Genomic DNA, 20,624 nt, shown 5'->3' on the forward strand with positions numbered 1-20,624 from the left:
ACCAGACCACCTAACCTGCCTCCTGAGAAACATATATGCAGGTCAAGAAACAACAGTTAGAACTGGACATGGAACAGCAGACTGGTTCTGAATAGGAAAAGGAGTGCGTCAAGGCTGTATATCGTCACCCTGCTTATTTAACTTTTATGCAGAGTACATCATGAGAACCGCTGGACTGGAGGACACACAAGCTGGAATCAAGACTGTGGGGAGAATTATCAATAACCTCAGATATGAAGATGACACCACCCTAGTGGCAGAAATCGAAGAGGAACTAAACAGCTTCTTGATGAAGGTGAAAGAGGAAAGTGAAAAAGTTGGCTTAAAACTCAACATTCACCAAACACAAAAATAAACTCAAAATGGATTAAAGATCTAAATGTAAGATCAGAAACTATAAAACTCCTAGAGGAGAACATAGGCAAAACACTCTCCGACATAAATCACAGCAGGATCCTCTATGATCCACCTCCCAGAATACTGGAAATAAAAACAAAAATAAACAAATGGGACCTAATTAAAATTAAAAGCTTCTGCACAACAAAGGAAACTATAAGCAAGGTGAAAAGACAGCCTTCTGAATGGGAGAAAATAACAGCAAATGAAGCAACTGACAAACAACTAATCTCAAAAATATACAAGCAACTTATGTAGCTCAATTCCAGAAAAATAAATGACCCAATCAAAAAATGGACCAAAGAACTAAATAGAAATTTCTTCAAAGAAGACATACAGATGGCTAACAAACACATGAAAAGATGCTCAACATCACTCATTATCAGAGAAATGCAAATCAAAACCACAGTGAGGTACCATTTGACCCCAGTCAGAATGGCTGCGATCCGAAAGTCTACAAGCAATAAATGCTGGAGAGGGTGTGGAGAAAAGGGAACACTCTTACATTGTTGGTAGGAATGCAAACTAGTACAACCACTATGGAGAACAGTGTGGAGATTCCTTTAAAAATTGCAAATAGAACTGACTTATGACCCAGCAATCCCACTTCTGGGCATACACACCGAGGAAACCAGAATTGAAAGAGACACATGTACCCCAATGTTCATCGCAGCACTGTTTATAATAGCCAGAACATGGAAGCAACCTAGATGTCCATCAGCAGGTGAATGGATAAGAAAGCTGTGGTACATATACACAATGGAATATTACTCAGCCATTAAAAAGAATACATCTGAATCAGTTCTAATGAGGTGGATGAAACTGGAGCCTATTATACAGAGTGAAGTAAGCCAGAAAGAAAAACACTGATACAGTATACTAACACATATATATGGAATTTAGAAAGATGGTAATGATAACCCTGTATGCAAGACAGCAAAAGAGACACAGATGTGTAGAGTGGACTTTTGGACTCTGAGGGAGAGGGAGAGGGTGGGATGATTTTGGAGAACGGCATTGAAACATGTATAATATCATATAAGAAATGAATCGCCAGTCTAAGTTTGATGCAGGATACAGGATGCTTGGGGCTGTTGCACTGGGATGACCCAGAGGAATGGTACAGGTAGGGAAGTGGGAGGGGGGTTCAGGATGGGGAACACGTGTACACCCATGGCGGATTCATGTTGAGGTATGGCAAAATCAATACAATATTGTAAAGTAATTAGCCTCCAATAAAAAAAAAAGAAAAAGAAATAGATAAAAAAATTTTTAAAAACTCAACATTCAAGAAACTAAGATCATGGCATCCGGTCCCATCACTTCATGACAAATAGATGGGAAACAATGACAGACTTTATATTCTTGGGCTCCAAAATCAATGCAGATGGTGACTGCAGCCATGAAACTAAAAGACCCTTGATCCTTGGAAGAAAACTTTTGACAAACCTACACAGCGTATTAAAAAGCAGTTACATCACTTTGTTGAAAAAGGTCCGTATAGTCAAAGGTATGGTTTTTCCAGTAGTCATGTATGGATGTAAGAGTTGGACCATAAAAAAGGCTGAGCATTGAAGAACTGATGCTTTCAAACTTGGTGCTGGAGAAGACTCTTGAGAATCCCTTGGACAGCAAGGAGATTAAACCAGTCAATCCTGGTTTGACTGGAAAGGAAAGGAAATCAACTCTGAATATTCACTGGAAGGACTGATGTTGAAGTTGAAGCTTCAATACTTTGGCCACCTGATGTAAAGAAGATCTGAAAAAGACCCTGACACTGGGAAAGATTGAAGGCAGGAAGAGAAGGGGATGACAGAAGATGAAGATGGTTGGATGGCATCTCCAACTCAATGGACATGAGTTTGAGCAAACTGGGAGAAGGTGAAGAACAGGACTGTGTGCTGCAACCCATGGGGTCTCAAAGAGTCGGACATGATTGAGCGACTGAACAACATGTACTTGCTCCATTTTTAATCTTTCATTTCGTAATTTTATCTTTCTCTACATTAAAATGGATTACATAACTATATGAGCCCTATTCTTATATTATTTTAGAAATAGGCATTTTTAACAAACTGGGCAATCTTTGTATATTGTGCTTTCTGCTGCTAAGTCGCCTCAGTCGTGTCCGACTCTGTGCGACCCCATAGACGGCAGCCCACGAGGCTCCCCCGTCCCTGGGATTCTCCAGGCAAGAACACTGGAGTGGGTTGCCATTTCCTTCTCCAATGCATGAAAGGAAAAGTGAAAGTGAAGTCGCTCAGTCGTGTCCGACTCTTAGTGACCCCATGGACTGCAGCCTACCAGGCTCCTCTGACCATGGGATTTCCTAGGCAAGAGTACTGGAGTGGGGTGCCATTGCCTTCTCCGTATTGTGCTTTCTAGTACTTATAAAATCTGAGGATTCTAAATTTTAATTGATTTTTTCTTAAAACGCATATTTGTAAGGGAGATTGCATGTAAATAGAAATTCCAATAAATTCTCTACTGGTTGGCTTATCTGCAATGGATGTTACTATTATGTGACATTTCAAGAATGTGATACTGGAACCTCCCTGAGTGGTTAAAACTCTGCACTCCCACTGCAGGGGAGGCAGTTTCAATCCCTGGTCTTGGGTGAGATCCTGCATGATGCATGGTGTGCCCCAAAAATTTTTCTAAAGAATGTAACACTGCAGATAGACTTGACATTTTCTCTAAATGTCTCACTCTTTGGATTTTTAATTTTCCCTTAAAATTGAGTTTTATTGCAAACCAGTATTTTTTTTTTTATTTTTTTTATTTTTTTATTTTTTTTTGAACTGAACTGATTTATTTTATTTTTTTTTCAATAGTTCATAAAGATTTTATTTATTTTTTTTTCTTTTTTTTTTAAATCTTTAATTCTTACATGCGTTCCCAAACATGAACCCCCCTCCCACCTCCCTCCCCACAACATCTCTCTGGGTCATCCCCATGCACCAGCCCCAAGCAAGCTGCACCCTACGTCAGACATGGACTGGCGATTCAATTCTTACATGACAGTATACATGTTATAATTCCCATTCTCCCAAATCATCCCACCCTCTCCCTCTCCCTCTGAGTCCAAAAGTCTGGTATACACATCTGTGTCTTTTTTCCTGTCTTGCATACAGGGTCGTCATTGTCATCTTCCTAAATTCCATATATATGTGTTAGTATACTGTATTGGTGTTTTTCTTTCTGGCTTACTTCACTCTGTATAATTGACTCCAGTTTCACCCATCTCATCAGAACTGATTCAAATGAATTCTTTTTAATGGCTGAGTAATACTCCATTGTGTATATGTACCACAGCTTTCTTATCCATTCATCTGCTGATGGACATCTAGGTTGTTTCCATGTCCTGGCTATTATAAACAGTGCTGCGATGAACATTGGGGTACATGTGTCTCTTTCAATTCTGGTTTCCTCGGTGTGTATGCCCAGAAGTGGGATTGCTGGGTCATAAGGTAGTTCTATTTGCAATTTTTTAAGGAATCTCCACACTGTTCTCCATAGTGGCTGTACTAGTTTGCATTCCCACCAACAGTGTAGGAGGGTTCCCTTTTCTCCACACCCTCTCCAGCATTTATTGCTTGCAGATTTTTGGATCGCAGCCATTCTGACTGGTGTGAAGTGGTACCTCATTGTGGTTTTGATTTGCATTTCTCTAATAATGAGTGATGTTGAGCATCTTTTCATGTGTTTGTTAGCCATCTGTATGTCTTCTTTGGAGAAATGTCTATTTAGTTCTTTGGCCCATTTTTTGATTGGGTCGTTTAATTTTCTGGAATTGAGCTGCAGAAGTTGCTTGTATATTTTTGAGATTAGTTGTTTGTCAGTTGTTTCATTTGCTATTATTTTCTCCCATTCAGAAGGCTGTCTTTTCACCTTGCTTATATTTTCCTTTGTTGTACAGAAGCTTTTAATTTTAATTAGGTCCCATTTGTTTATTTTTGTTTTTATTTCCAGAATTCTGGGAGGTGGATCATAGAGGATCCTGCTGTGATTTATGTCTGAGAGTGTTTTGCCTATGTTCTCCTCTAGGAGTTTTATAGTTTCTGATCTTACATTTAGATCTTTAATCCATTTTGAGTTTATTTTTGTGTACGGTGATAGAAAGTGATCTAGTTTCATTCTTTTACAAGTGGTTGACCAGTTTTCCCAGCACCACTTGTTAAAGAGATTGTCTTTACTCCATTGTATATTCTTGCCTCCTTTGTCAAAGATAAGGTGTCCATATGTGTGTGGATTTATCTCTGGGCTTTCTATTTTGTTCCATTGATCTATATGTCTGTCTTTGTGCCAGTACCATACTGTTTTGATGACTGTGGCTTTGTAGTAGAGCCTGAAGTCAGGCAAGTTGATTCCTCCAGTTCCATTCTTCTTTCTCAAGATTGCTTTGGCAATTCGAGGTTTTTTGTATTTCCATACAAATCTTGAAATTATTTGTTCTAGTTCTGTGAAAAATGTGGCTGGTAGCTTGATAGGGATTGCACTGAATTTGTAAATTGCTTTGGGTAGTATACTCATTTTCCCTATATTGATTCTTCCGATCCATGAACATGGTATATTTCTCCATCTATTAGTGTCCTCTTTGATTTCTTTCATCAGTGTTTTATAGTTTTCTATATATAGGTCTTTAGTTTCTTTAGGTAGATATATTCCTAAGTATTTTATTCTTTTCGTTGCAATGGTGAATGGAATTGTTTCCTTAATTTCTTTTTCTACTTTCTCATTATTCGTGTATAGGAATGCAAGGGATTTCTGTGTGTTGATTTTATATCCTGCAACTTTACTATATTCATTGATTAGCTCTAGCAAACCAGTATTTAAAGGCCTATTTCATTTCCTGATGATTGAATAGCTTTAGTATCAGTGTTAGTCATTCAGTTGTGTCTGACTCGCTGGGACTCCATGGACTATAGTCCACCAGGCTCCTCTGTCCACGGAATTCTCCAGGCAAGAATACTGGACTAAATAGCCATTCCCTTCTCCAGGGGATCTTCTCAACCCAGGGGTTGAACCCAAGTCTTCTGCATCGCAGGCAGATTCTTTACCATCTGAGCCACCAGGGAAGCCCTGATTAGCTTTATGGGACCACAAATAAATGACCAGAATTTTATACTCTAATACTATCAGTCTGAGATCAAGTTTCAAAAGCTAGATGTCCCAAAGCAATTTCCAGGACAAGAACAATGCAAAAATAATTAATGGAAGACACACAGCTAATACATCCCTAGTACCTATGCTCAACTGACTTTGACAGTTTTGTCTTAAGAAGGAACAGTCAAATTCATACAGAATTTATAATATGACCCGTAAAAGTCTGTAAAAGTTTTGAAACAGCCAAGCATGCATTACTACTATTAGGTTTTTCTTTGCCTAATAACAGGGTGTTGTGTTTTTAAAAATTATCCACTTGCTCGTTAATCATTTCATATCCCAGCATCATACAGGACTAACTTTGAGAATACCAATTATTTACCGTGAGCTAGCTTTCTTTGAGTTCTTTCATTCACATAAGTCAAGATAAGATTATTTTGGTTCTAAGAAGGAGCCAAAAATTGCTTATATGAACATGTACCACATTAGACTTTTGTGCATGTAGTTTACAGGACTACAAGAGAAAGAAATAAACTGAAAATTGAAAAGCATCATGTTTCACTACAAACACATGACAATGTTTAGGTTGAAATGGAAGAAATATGTCAACAAAGTAGCACTACCCTAAAATACCATATTTATAGAATTACAAACAGCCATATAAAGCAGGAATCCTCACTGATATTTTGACTTAACCTGTTCTTGAAATGGAACCCAAAAAAGGAAAACGGGGTAGGAAAGGAAAAGAAAAACCTGATTTATTTTGTACTGAAATATAGTATTGAATACATAAATGGACTCAAGTAAGAAATAAAATTTAACAGGGGAAGCTAAATCATTCTGAAGCCATGTTAAACACAAATATGGCTTCAGATATTCATAGAAACACACTAACAAAATGCCAAATTCAAAAGATCCATATAATGTTTGAGGCCCAGTGAAAACTCTAGCCAGATTTGCAACATATATATTCACTTTATATGCAGAAACAGACATCCACATATCCTTATATTAACTACAGCACTTACACATCTATGAAATGGGAATAACAGCACTGTTTCTTCCCCTGGGAGTGAGAATTCATCAACAAAATGTTCTGGATGTAAAGTCTGAAGCCAATTTAGCAATAAGTTTCATAAAAGATTTGAATATAAAGCATTATAGCTATTAAATACAATAATCCCCTTAAGCTAGTAGTAAAAATGAAAATTATTTACTCTGGGAATTTAATTGTATTGCCATTAAAAGATTTGTCTATGTAAATTATTTGCATATCAAAAAAGATAGAAGCCCCATCTGTTTATTTCTATTTTCACCAAAGCCTAAAGCTATATAAAACATTTGATTTCTGGCTCACCTGAGGTTTCTTAGTTATTAGTTGCCATTAGTGCTCATCCTCTTAAGAAATAAAATAGATCTGAGCCAAGCTTTGGAAGGTAAGAAGCATAAGCCAGAATGTATTTTAGTTTACTGTTGCATAGATAATAAGGTAAAAAATTAAAATATTCAAGTGTCCTTTATTAGTAACTGAAATCTTATTTTTTTTATTTTGGAGTTAATACTTTCAAAATATGGATTCTTAAAATTCAGATTTAAAGCAAAATTTGCTACATCTAGAATATTTAATGAGATTTCTCTGCAGTTACAGTGCCTAATACTTCAGTATTTCAAAGTATTGTAACAGCAGTAATCAATTAAGCCTTACAACATCGTAGGTTAATACCCTTACAACATCCTAAGTTAATATTAAGTCATCTTCCTTTGGTTAAACATAAACCAATGTTGGGGGGGGAAATTACAAGGTTAATTTACTTGAATATTTCTATGTTCTGGACATTTATAAACAAATGAGTCAGATTCATAAGTAATTTTTATTCTAGTTATGTTTCTTATTATAAATAAAATATAGCATTCAGAAAAATTCTACCACAAAAACATATAAAGTGAAGGTTTACTAACAAGCACTTAATGGGCATTTGCTATGTGGTAAATCGTTCTGAATCTGGGAGGGATCTGCTATATTGTCAGCTGTTTATTTTATGATTATAAATTATTATGGGTCTTATATTTAGTTCTACATCATAAATATATTCAGTAAAATTCTTAGTAACACAGCAACTTTATTAATTCATTTGTCAGAGCCTCACATTAGCCAACAACCTCCCTATGATATTTAGATCAATATAAGGCTGCAGTCCGTGGGGTCGCTAAGAGTCAGACACGACTGAGCGACTTCACTTTCCCTTTTCACTTTCATGCACTGGAGCAGGAAATGGCAACCCACTCTAGCGTTCTTGCCTGGAGAATCCCAGGGACAGGGGAGCCTGGTGGGCTGCCGTCTATGGGGTCACACAGAGTCGGACACAACTGAAGCGACTTAGCAGCATGACATTTACTGGGGCTTCCCTGGTGGCAAGCAGCAAAGAATCTGCCTGCAACGCAGGAGCTGCAGGAGGGGGGGTTCAATCCCTGGGTCAGGTAGATCCCCTAGAGGAGGGCATGCTAACCCACTCCAGTATTCTTGCTTGGAGAATCCCATGGACAGAGAAGACTGGCGGGCTACAGTCCCTGGGGTCACAAACAGTTGGATACAACTGAAGTGATTTAGCATGCATGCATGGCATTTATAAAGGTGAAAAAAAGAGAAAAATAATCAAAGAGTCTTGAAAATGTTTTCATGAGTTGAACTCATTTAGACCAGGCTTCCCTGGTGGCTCAGAGTTTAAAGCGTCTGCCTGCAATGCGGGAGACCTGGGTTCAATCCCTGGGTTGGGAAGATCCCCTGGAGAAGGAAATGGCAACCCACTCCAGTATTCCTGCCTGGAGAATCCCATGGATGGAGGAGCCTGGTGGGCTCCAGTCCACGGGGGTCACAAAGAGTCGGACACGACTGAGTGACTTCACTCACTCAGACCAGATGAAGGATGAAGGAAATCAAAAGTAAGCTAGGAATTGCTAGGGATGAGCAGTCCAACAGTAGGGCTGACCTTGACCCATGTAGATTTCCTGAACTCTCGGTCAGTGTAAAGACCCTAGGAAATACTGGTCACATCAAGGACATTTGGTCTTGCATAGCAAATTCCAAAAGCCTTGAAGTGAGTTCTGGTATGACCATTGCCTAAGAAATACTGGAAACTCTCCACTACACCCTCCAACTGGAGTGGGTTGCCATTTCCTTCTCCGGGGGATCTTCCCAACCCAGGGATCTAACCCGGGTCTCCTGCATTGCAGGCAGACACTTTATCCTCTGAGCCACCAGGGAAGCCCCTAGAAACATGAAGAAAGAAGATGTGAGGGCAGAGTAATGTTCTCTATTTCCACAGCAGTGAAATCTATACTTGTTCAAACTATCAGCAAATCTGGTAAGCATGGTCAGATGGCACCATCAGCAGGAGAGGGCTGCACGAGGCCAAGACAAGCACCAGTTCTTCTGGCATTTCTTTACCCAGTATTAGCTTCTGATCCTGGGCTGGGACCAGGGGAGGCGAGTGAGATGCCAAGGGCAAAATATCAAAGGGGCCACACTGTCAGCCTTGTAGTGAGAACTTCCTTCAATGTTGGACATTAGACGTCTCACTCACCTACCTTAGCCTGAGCCCTGTCCAACTATAGCTTGCTCAAGGGCTTCATGGCAAGAAGTTTGGGCTTCCCTGGTAGCTCAGTGGTAAAGAATCTGCCTGCAGTGCACGAGACCTAGGTTCAATCCTTGGGTTGGAAAGATGCCCTGGAGGAGGGCATGGCAACCCACTCCAGTTTTTACCTGGAGAATTCCATGGATAGAGGAGCCTGGTAGGCTACAGTCCATAGGGTCACACAGTCAGACATGACTGAAGTGATTAAGCAGTAGCATAGCTGCTAAGTCACTTCAGTTGTGTCCAACTCTGTGCAACCCCAGAGATGGCAGCCCACCAGGCTCCCCTGTCCCTGGGATTCTCCCAGCAAGAACACTGGAATGGGTTGCCATTTCCTTCTCCAGTGCATAAAAGTGAAAGGTGAAAGTGAAGTCGCTCAGTCATGTCCGACTCTTCATGACCCCATGGACTGCAGCCCACCAGGTTCCTCCATCCATGGGATTTTCCAGGCAAGACTACTGGAATGGGTTGCCATTGCCTTCTCTGAGTAGCATAGCAAGAAGCTCATAATATGAAGAAACTGCTGATGACAAACAGATGAGTCTATACCTTAGAAAGGGAGGTTAAAAGGTAGAGTAAATAAACAAAAATGTTCAAAAGAGAGGATCCCTCTCAACTAATAAAATATTGTCCACCAAAAATATGCCAAGTTGCTAAATCATCTGAATTAATTCTTCAACATCTCATTTGGGATTGGAACCCAATTTATTATTTTAAAAAGAGAATTATCATGTAAGAAATTCAGCCCTAAAATGTATTTATATGTAGTAAAAGCCTAATGCAATCATTATTCTTAAATGTGTATAAGAAATTTATTCCCACCACCACTTCTAATATGTACAAAGAGGACTCATATAATAATGAATTCTATTTCCTAAGAATGTCTTTAAAACTACTACAAGATAACTAGATGCTTCTAATTGTAGGAGTTTTTGCAGTTGCCAATTTCTAAGCAAATAACAATAGCTCCTCAAGGTTAAACTAAATAGTTACTTCTATGTTAAAATCAAAATACAATATCTTAGAAAATGAAAATCTTTCAAAAGGAATGGTGATTCCAAGGGCTCATTTGTATCTGAAGTACCAGAGAGAAGGACACTTAGATTGTTAGATTCTTGGCTTAATTATAATACAGGTCACCATTTTTTTTTAATGAGTAGATTAATGTTAGAAATAGTACTTATTGAATCATTTTCTACTCATAAGGAACTTAACCTTTTTTTTCTTTTTTTTAATCTAATAAGAATTTATCATATTATTCGTTAGTGATATTTTCAATTTAATACCTTTGATTTCCAAATTTATTTGCAAGTAAAAATAAAACTATTTAGTCTTAGTGACTTTCTAAGACTTGCAAACTCAGAATTTTCCAATTTGTATGTTTCCTGCAGTCATAGACTATCCACTTATTATTCTGCATGTATACTCCCAGGATACAAGTTTCATATTTTTTTGCTAAGTAAATAAATACATAAGATATTAAGATGTACACAATTCACTGTACTTTTGGAATTGAATTTACCATAGTGAAAAAAAATTATTTGCTTCATAGTCCTTGAGTCTAATTTGTTATAAGAAAACCTAGTGATAGTTTACTATTACGGCACAGGTGAAAAAAATCATTATAAGTATTTGAGAATTTTTATCAGGTATTATGTCACTGTAATAATTTATAGTCCAGAAACACATGAAGAAACTCTGATCTAAGTCTTTATGAGGTCCTTATACTAAAATGTGTAGAATAGAATTTTGTCTAAGTAACCAGTTTTTACTTTTTGAAAATCAAGCCCTTGTGGGTTTCATCATTTGTGCATATTTTCTCTCAGTACATAGGTTGTCTTTGCATTGTATTTATGATTTCTTTTGCTGTGCCAAAGCTTATAAAATTAATTAGGTCCCATTTGTTTATTTTTGCTTTTATTTCTATTGCCTTGGAAAACTAACCTAAGAAAACTTTGATTTGTACAATACATACAATGTATGATTGGTACAATTACATCAAAGAATGTTTTGCCTGTGTTCTCTTCTAGAATTGTTATGGTACCTTGTCTTATATTTAAGTCTTTAAGCTATTTCGAGCTTATATTGGTATGAGGATGTGTTCTAAGCTTTAATGATTTACGTATGGCTGTCCAACTTTTCGAACACCACTCGCTGAAGAGACTATCTTTTCCCATTGTATATTCTTGCCTCCTTGGTTGAATATTCATTGTCCATAGGTGTGTGGGTTTATTTCTGGGCTCTCTGTTCTGTTCCATTGATCCATATGCCTATCTTTGTGTCAATACGACAATGTTTTGATTACTGTAGCTTTGCAGGATTGCCTGAAATCTGAAAGGGTCCTGTTTCCTCTTTTATTCTTTTTTCCCAGGACTGCTTTGGAAATTCTGAGTCTTTCATGGTTCCACATAAATCTTAACTTTATCTGTTCTAGTTCTGTGAAAAATTTCATGGATATTTTGATACATATTGCATTAAATCTGCAAATTGCTTTGGACAATATGGCCATTTTAACAATATTAATACTTTCAATTCAAGAGCATGGGGGATATCTTTCCATTTGTTTGAGTGATGACTCAATTTTCATTATTTATGTTTTGTAGTTGTCAACATATATCTTTCACTTCCTTGGTGTGATTTGTTCCTAAGTTGTTGTTGTTGTTGCTTTGATGTGATTTTTAAAGGGATTGTTTACATTTCCTTTATCATATGTCATTGTTAGTGTAAAGAAATGCAATCTATTTCTGTGTATCAATCTTGTACCCTGCTACCTTGCTGAACAGTTTTTTACTAAAATATATTATAGATTTATAGCACTGATCATGTTTGGTGGTCACACAATTCTTGGAGTAAATCGAGAATTGTTTCCACACTAAAGATGGCAAAATTTAGGTTTAGAGAGAATATGTGGCCTAAGTTTAGAACATTGATAAATGCATGAGAAAGGTTAGAATCCAGGTCTTTTGTTCCTATCCAGTGTGTTTACCACTGCACAGATAAAAATGACTAAATATAATAATGAGCATTAAGATTACTATCTAGAGATTTGTACATTATGATAGTTTGATACTCTTGATATAAAATGCCTTTAAAACAAAGAGTACCCTGAAATTATTTCTTCTTCCTTATAAATGAAATACAACTGTGTCTATTAACAAAGAACGTGAAAGTGAAGTCTCTCAGTCATGTCCAACTTTTTGCAACCCCATGGACTATAGCCCACCAGGCTCTTTTGTTCATGGGATTCTCCAGGCAAGAGTATTGGAGTGGGCTGCCATTTCCTTCTCCAGGGGATCTTCCAAAGCCAAGGATCGAACCCAGGTCTCCCACATTGCAGACAAATGCTTTACCATCTGAGTCACCAGGGAAGCCTATGTCTATTAACAAGGTACACTCTATAAATATTAGCTACAAATACATGAGGAAGGTCCACATAGAAGTACCAGTGCATCACTGCTGCCATCTAACTCACTCTCCTTGTCAATTGCCAAGGAGATGGTGACCTCCAAAGACATTGAAAAGGCAATCAATTTACACTGCAGTGCTTATACATCTGATCCCAAAGTCTCTTCCACAATCCATTTAACTATTTATAACTGGCTATAAAGCTATTAACCTTTTGTGATTGTTCTCATTGCCCTTCACTAACCATATGTAACTATATCCTAATGATTTTAACTGTCTTTAAAATAGGATGCTCATATAAAAAGAGTTTAAGCTTAAATATATCTTTCCAAGAGAACTGAGTTTTAAAAGTGAAGGTATGAAGAAAAGTAGGTAGAGGACTGTTTCAAAATAAGTGAATAATAACACAAGTTGCCTTGGACTGCTGTATAGAATTTTTATTCACTATTGTGAAGTTTAAGAACTTCTATTTTTCATGCCTGGCTTTCCTCCAAAACTTTGGCCAGAAATGATTGAGTGTGAGTAATGGCTTTTACACTATGAAATGATGGCTTATTCCTCCTACAAATTTGTCATTCTTAGCTGTGAACTTTGGCAGACCCTTGAAACAGATCTGCCGCCATGAGCTAAAACTACTTTCACAGTGGACCATCCACATAATTAAACCATTTTATTGTAGTTGTGGTTGTATAGAGCACTTATTATGACAGTGGAGAATTGGTTTCTCATATCAGTCACATCTATGCCGTTTTATGTGGTCACTGAATTTCTCTGTTTCATATGATAGAGATACACCTAACTCTCTACCTGTTTTTGTGAAAAGGAAAAGCTATTCCAAGGCACACAACATTGAAGTCTTAAAAGGCACATCTAACTTTAGGTAATTCTATTCATCACTATTTATTCTCTCTGAAGTGATATATGAGTACCCTTGAGATATTACTAACACAGATGTTCACTCTGATAGCTTATATGTTGTCACTCTATCTTTGATGATGGTAAACACATCTCCTTCTGGCTCTCTAGTTCCAAATTCACCAAATCCTAGAAAATAGTTGTTCCTGGGTTTCTTAATTTAAAACGGTAGTTTCTTTTTTTTAATTTTTACTTTATCTTTTTAGCCATGCTACATGGCATGCAGGAACTTAGTTCCCCAGTCAGGGATTAAACCCATGTTCTTTGCAGTGAAAACATGGAGTCTTAACCACTGGACCAGCAGGGAAGTCCCTAAAATGGTAATTTTCTATATTTCTCCTGAGATCTTGAGCTTTCTCATTCTCTTTTTTCTTTCTCTCTCTCCCACCACCATAACTCTTCCTTCACACCTCCTTTCTCTTTATGTCTCCCTCTTTCTTCTGTTTATTTCACTCCTCTTTCTCTCCCACTCCTGTCAGTGGAGGTCACAAAAATCTATGGGCATTGCTTAACCCTGAAGATATCATTCAGGGCTAAGGTCATGCTAAGCTCTTACTTCAGCAACCTAAGCACTTGAAGCTGGGAAAGTATTTGGAGGACTTTTAGTCAACCCACTGAGCACACAAAGTAGAAACAGAACACTCAAAATATTACAATCTATTTTTACATCAACAGGGAGAGGTTGTTTGGGACTTTCTTCCTACTTCACTTTTACAACTCTTACTACTAAGAAGCAATATATTTAAAGCTTCTTTGATTACTTAAATTTTATATTCACTAAAGATGATTTTTATTGGCAAAGTTTCCTTGTAGTAATTTCAGACTTCTCTGGTAATAAATGTCTTCATAAAAGTATAAGAAGGAACAGAAGTTCCTACTGGAATTTCCTAATTCAATGGTGGGGTGGGGGAAGGACATCTAATGTCTTCTTCCTGGACCTGCTCCTCAGTTATGTACATTCAGAGAGACAGACTCATCAGCTGCTAATTGCCTTAATGTCTTAATCTTCAAAATAAAAGTAATAAATTTGTCCTTCTAAAAAAAGAGGCTAAGAGGAAAAAGCAAAAAGCAAAGGCAGTGTCTACATGGTGATCTGTAAATATCAAAATTATGTAGATATTTTCCTTCCAAAATCTTTTCCTAGAATACTTGACCAGTGAGCCAACAGAGAATAGAGGCTGAGCACACTACCTACTGCCATCTGGCTCATGCACATATATACACCTCCATGAGCAATGCTGTCTAGGCACAGAGCCCCAATAGCCTTTTTAGAAAATTGTTTTCTAAACAAAACACTTATATTTTACATATTCACAGGACATGTGATTCTTCTTTACATTGAGTGAAAACTCTTAATTTTCAGAGCATAATTATCAGAGCAGATAATGATTATTTGCAAAATATGTAGGTTCTCTAGCAAAGCAAATTTTAATAACAGGCAGTTCAGAACTCTGGTATTCTTTTGTTAGTGACACCTTTGCTTCACACTAAACTACACCCCATACAATTTTTTTTTTAATGAATATAGGAATATTACCTTGACAGAAAGGAGTCTGATGCCAGGTCTTGCAAATTTCCATTGATGGTGTGCCGTCACATTGGTTAAGCCAAAGCTTGTCTTCAGGGTCTTCACCACTTTGCAAGCTGTCAAAATCCTTGTCATTTTGAAGACGATTTGTGACTAAAATCGAATAAAATTACATATATTTTATGAGAATTTTGTTATAAGGTTTTTTAATTAATGTGAAGAAAGCTGGGGATGTGCAGTCGTGTTAAGGCTGACTGCACAGTGATCTTTGGATTTCCATTCATTCTGTCATTAAATGTCTTCAGCCACAGCTCCTCCTTCTCTTAAGCCCTCCTCCCAAGGTAATGTCCAGAGATGTTCTGTGGACATGTAATACAAATTGCAACACATCAAACACTACCTTCCCCTGCTGAAATAATGCTAGTGCTGTGGAAAACCAGTCATCTGTCAAAGGAATTGCTTATGCAGCTGAATAGAATGACCTAGACACAGTGGACAACCTTAGGAATGTCACTTACCCTAAAGAGTAACAAATTCCTAATAATGCTAAGGGTCAAAGATTTTTGCTTGTGTTAGATGTGATGTCTAATTTGCCTTAAAAGACATCTTGAATTCCCAAAGAAACTCAAGACTAGCCATTTTCTGCTTGGAAAAGACAGTGGACACCACACATAGGAAAAAGGACATCAGAACAAGCTTTTATCCACAAATATAGAATAAACCCTTCTACATTTTTTTTAGTTTAATAGTATATTACATTCTTACTATTGCATTGTTTTCTGTTCCAAATTTTAAATCAATCAGTAATATTAACTAAAACACAACTGGAGAAAAGCAGCCTATTTTTATCTCTCTTACTTTTTCAATATGTAAAAAGTATATGGAACATATACTTTGGTTTAAACCAAAGTAAACCAATGAATGCTCATTCCTAAGTTGAAATTTTTTTAGCTTTTAAACTGTGAAATATAAAATTCCAAAAATGAAAATATTTGCATTTCAATCTGAGTTGAAATCAATTCACTTAGCCCTCAATCCCACATTTAATCAGGCAACCAAAAGGTCCCATTGGCTTAAGAAAGTTCTCACTTAAGTCATGTGCTTATATAGATTATATTCTTGTAAAAGAAGACAAGAAATAAAGACTTCCTTCTAGAGCTTTCCATTGTGGGAAAGATGACATAGAATGGCATAAAAGATTGCAAACTTCACCAATGTAGGATAAGTGCTAGAACTGGGAGAGGGGTATGATGAGATTTTTTTTTTTTTTAAAGAACAAAGTTTAAATTCAGTCTTCTTCTATCTTTCTTAAAGTTATAATGTACAAATATTCTCTGAAGCCAAATTACTTCATATTACCTGGTGTTAGAAAAGTGAAAAAATAAGGCTCAGTCTAGTGTATATAATTAATAAAATAAGCAATGTTATGCTAGTGTGTCCAAATACAATGCAGAAAGAAAGAGGAGAGGGAAAGAAGGTGATAAGAAGCAGGAGACAAGGAGGGGAGATAAAGAGATAAAGAAATAAGGAAGGAAAAAAGAAAGAAGGGAAGGAAGGAAAAGATCAGCTCGCTGTGTATGTCCAGTAAAATTTAAATATGTGATCACATTGAACCATATTATCTTGAAGGATACAAAGAGTAAAAACTGTAGCTAGAGGGGTAAAAAGCAGGAGGGACAGCATGAGCAACAGCACAGACACGTGAAATCATACGACATATTAAAATAAAAGGCTGACACACTCTGCTAAAGCCTAGATGCACAGTACAGGCTGGGGAAATGAAAAGGAGCCATTACATGGAAGACTTTGTGTGCTTTGAAATGGTTGGTCTTAATCCATAAAGAGCATTCATGGCAGTCATGGAAATGTTTTGAACAAAGGTGAAATCTGTGTGAAAGAAAGATTATGCAAAATGAATGAGGGTGAAATAGCAAAAGAAAAGCTCTCAACTTAGAGAACTAAGAATCAACACTTACTGGTTTGGATCAGCAAGTACAATGGGCCTTGAACTCGTCCTGTCTGCATATACATACATATGTTTATATAGGGGCTTCCCTCAGAACTCAGTTGGTAGAATCCACCTGCAATGCAGGAGACCCCGGTTCGATTCCTGGGTCAGGAAGATCTCTTGGAGAAGGAAAAGGCTACTCACTCCAGTATTCTTGGGCTTCCCTTGTGGCTCAGCTGGCAAAGAACCCACCTGCAATGCAGGAGACCTGGGTTCGATCCCTGGATTGGGAAAATCCCCTGGAAAAGGGAAAGGCTACCCAGTCCAGTATTCTGGCCTGGAAAATTCCATGGATTATACAGTCCATGGAGTCACAAAGAGTAGGACACAGTTGAGTGACTTTCACTTTCACTTTCACATGTTTACATAGAGAAAAGGAGGTTTGTCTTTCTCTAATTAGAAAAATTGTCATTTTTCAATTGCTAAATTGTGTATGACTCTTTGCAACCCCATGGACTGCAGCACACTGGGCTTCCCTGTCCTTCACTATCTCCCAGAGTTTGCTCAACTCATGTCCATTGAGTCAGTGATGTCATCCAACCATCTCATCCTCTGTCACCCCCTTGTCTTCCTGCCCTCAATCTTCCCTGGCATCAGGGTCTTTGGCAGTGAGTTAGCTTGTTGCATTAGGTGGGCAAAGTATTGGAACTTCTGCTTCAGCATCAATCCTTCCAATGAATATTCAGGGTTGATTTCCTTTAGGATTGACTGGTTTGATCTCCTTGCTGTCCAAAGGACCCTGAGGAGTCTTCTCCAGCACCACAGTTTAAAAGCATCAGAAAAATGACATGTACTTATCATGAAAGTCTTCAAGATGCAGAGTAAATTTAAAACAGTCATAGCCTCATTACCCAGAAGTACCCATGAGTGAATACTATGGGATATTTCCCCCTTTATTCTCTGCACTTTGATTAAATATGACAGTTGGGATACTGAGGAGTTCAGAATTTGAACAAGGAAAAGACATTAGTAACTGACTTCATAATCACTTCTACCAGTTGGCCAAAAAGCATGGTAAATTAAACTTGGTTTTCCAAAAGGTATCAACAACTTTAGGACATAATTCCATGACTCTAGAATCTAACAAAAACTATAAGCCTGACAGTTGTAATGGGCTTTCATTTTTTCAGTAAAACATGTTGGATGCAGGGTACAGTCCATGTTTCTAGTTATCATAATGAAAGGAGAAGGGGCAGAAGATTTGGAGTTTGGTAAAATATTCTGAAAATTCGTGCATCATGATTCTACAAACATCTTGGGAACTGGAAAGACCAGTAAATTAAATGGTGGGTAGATTCAGATTTAAGTGATCAAGATGAACTGAAATCTACAACCAAACTAAAAAGGAAAATTACATCAGTGAGGGAGTTTACATTAGAACAACAGGAGACTCAGGTTCGATCCCTGGGTCAGAAATATCCTCCGGAGAAGGAACTGGCACCCCACTCCAGTATTCTTGCCTGGAAAATCCCATGAACAGAGGAGCCTGGCAAGCTATAGTCCATAGTGTCACAAAGAGTCAAACACGACTGAGTGACTAAACAACCAATCAAGGGAGTGGGGTGATAGCTGATTAATAGTCAATATGAAAGAGATAAAAATATTCGTAGAAATGTTACATTTTTATGAAAGAATTTTTAACGTATTTTAAAAGAATATTTTTTTAGACTAGAATGATTTTTTTTCTCTAGTCACATTTACATGGTCCTCCTCTCACATAAGCTGTCTGCATACAACTAAACAGGAAAGGCATGCACACACGTGCACACAGAAGGTTGAGGGAATTTGCATTTGAAATGTATTTTGGGTGACCCATGTCATTCAGAGTCCTCTAATCATATAAGTCACTCACTCAAAACAGCGAAATATTGCTTATGAATTTACCCCCTCTTTTCTACTGGTACTTTTATCATAGTTATCACTGTTTATGGTACTAGGCTACTGTTGCTATACAATGCCATTTGGAAAATTAAGAATTATTAAGCTAAATATTTCTCAATTTTGGTGGAGTAATGCTCCACTACTTCTTTTACATTTTTTAATCAAAGTACAGCTGATTTACAGCGCTGTGCCAATCTCTCTGTTGTACTACAAAGTGACTCAGTTATACACATATATACATTCTTTTTTTGTATTCTTTTACACTATGGCTTATCACCATATATTTTCCTTTGTTATACATTAAGACTTTGTTGTTTATCCATTCTAAATGTAATACATTCTAGTACTTCTTAATCTAGTGCTGATAAAACTTTTTATTTCTTCCATAAATTGGAGAATGCCTTAAATATTTGTATGAATAAATATGTATATATGTATGTATATAAGGAGATTAAAACATATACATATTTATATACAGAGAGCAAGTAAAATATCTTTAACATCATTATTTATCATTCCTTAAGAGAAATAGAAACATTCAGTCTTCCAAATCCCTGAGGAGATTTAATCTGATGAATTTGTCATTAGGATATCTGTTATTGAAAATGTCACTATATCCATCACTAAATGGTATTTATTTTCATCTGTTATTTAAAGAAACGTGGATAATACTGAAAAATAGATAATAGCCTACCACCCAAACATAAGCTCTATTCATGTTTTAGCATATCTTCCTCTATCATTTATTTCTATATGCAAGTCATAATTTTGAAAACAGTGATCAACTTGCATTATACTTTTGTAGGGTAATACTATATTTAAGGTATGTTCAATGTTATTACATGTTCTTTTCAAACTTCAACTGAAATGGCTACAAAAATCTTTCATCTTTATTGCTTCTATTGTTGCTATAATGCATATCAATATTGCCATATTTTATAAACAATGCCAAATCTCTCTTCCAAAAGAATGCACCTCTCTACATACCAATCACAACATGTATATGTCTCTTTTAATGCACACTTGTCAACTTCAGGTATTATTTCTTATTTGCTTATTTGAACACAGGAAATTATATTTGTTTTCATTTGAATTTTAAATTACTCATGAAGTCAAACACTTCCATATGCCTTTGTTTAGCACTATTAGTTAGTATATTCTTGTATCTTTTTGCTCCCATTAATCCATTAACACTAATGATCAAGAAAACCTCTTAAAATGAAACATAAAGCAACACTGATTAACAGCCTATATTTGCACTAATTTCAAGTGTACTAATTCCTTCTTTTGGATGATCCACTGGTATAAGCAAGGGAGACCTGTTACCAGTTGGAAGAAATGAAACCAGCTCATCCTGGATAATAAAGGCTTTAGGTTTTAGAATAAAGAGAAAATATAGCATTAGCAATTCTTTTTTAAAAAGTGCAAAAACTGCCAACAGCCTTCTTGAAGTGTATCTTGCTAAGTAATGAATCTGAAACACTCTAAGATAGTGATACATCTTTCAAAAAGTCCCTAATATAACAGGCATGCAAGAGGTGTGTTTGAAAAATGATTGAATGAATGAATGGATTCCTGTATATTGAGTTCCTGCCTGATCAATGATGCTTATTTAAGCAGAAGCAGGTAAAATTATGTCACATGAACATAAGAGGAAATAAAGATATTTAGGAAAAGGAAAAGAAAGCTGTCAATTAAGAATTCTACAAAAGGCTATTTTGAAAAGATAAACTGAAAGCAAGAAGCAAAGTAT

The 20,624-nt window shown here is 36.8% G+C and overlaps 1 protein-coding gene across 1 annotated transcript in view; it reads right to left on the minus strand.

Annotated features, from left to right (window-relative positions):
• The window catches only part of CPS1 (carbamoyl-phosphate synthase 1), a 140,290-nt gene extending 125,035 nt beyond the window's left edge, over positions 1-15,255 (minus strand). The window contains exon 1 of the mRNA XM_005676491.3: positions 14,992-15,255. Within this exon, the coding sequence (XP_005676548.2) occupies positions 14,992-15,117 (126 nt within the window). The 5' untranslated portion in view covers positions 15,118-15,255. The remainder of the gene's footprint in view (positions 1-14,991) is intronic.

The sequence above is a fragment of the Capra hircus genome, chromosome 2 (assembly GCF_001704415.2).
Source record: "Capra hircus breed San Clemente chromosome 2, ASM170441v1, whole genome shotgun sequence".
NCBI classification, from domain to species: domain Eukaryota; kingdom Metazoa; phylum Chordata; class Mammalia; order Artiodactyla; family Bovidae; genus Capra; species Capra hircus.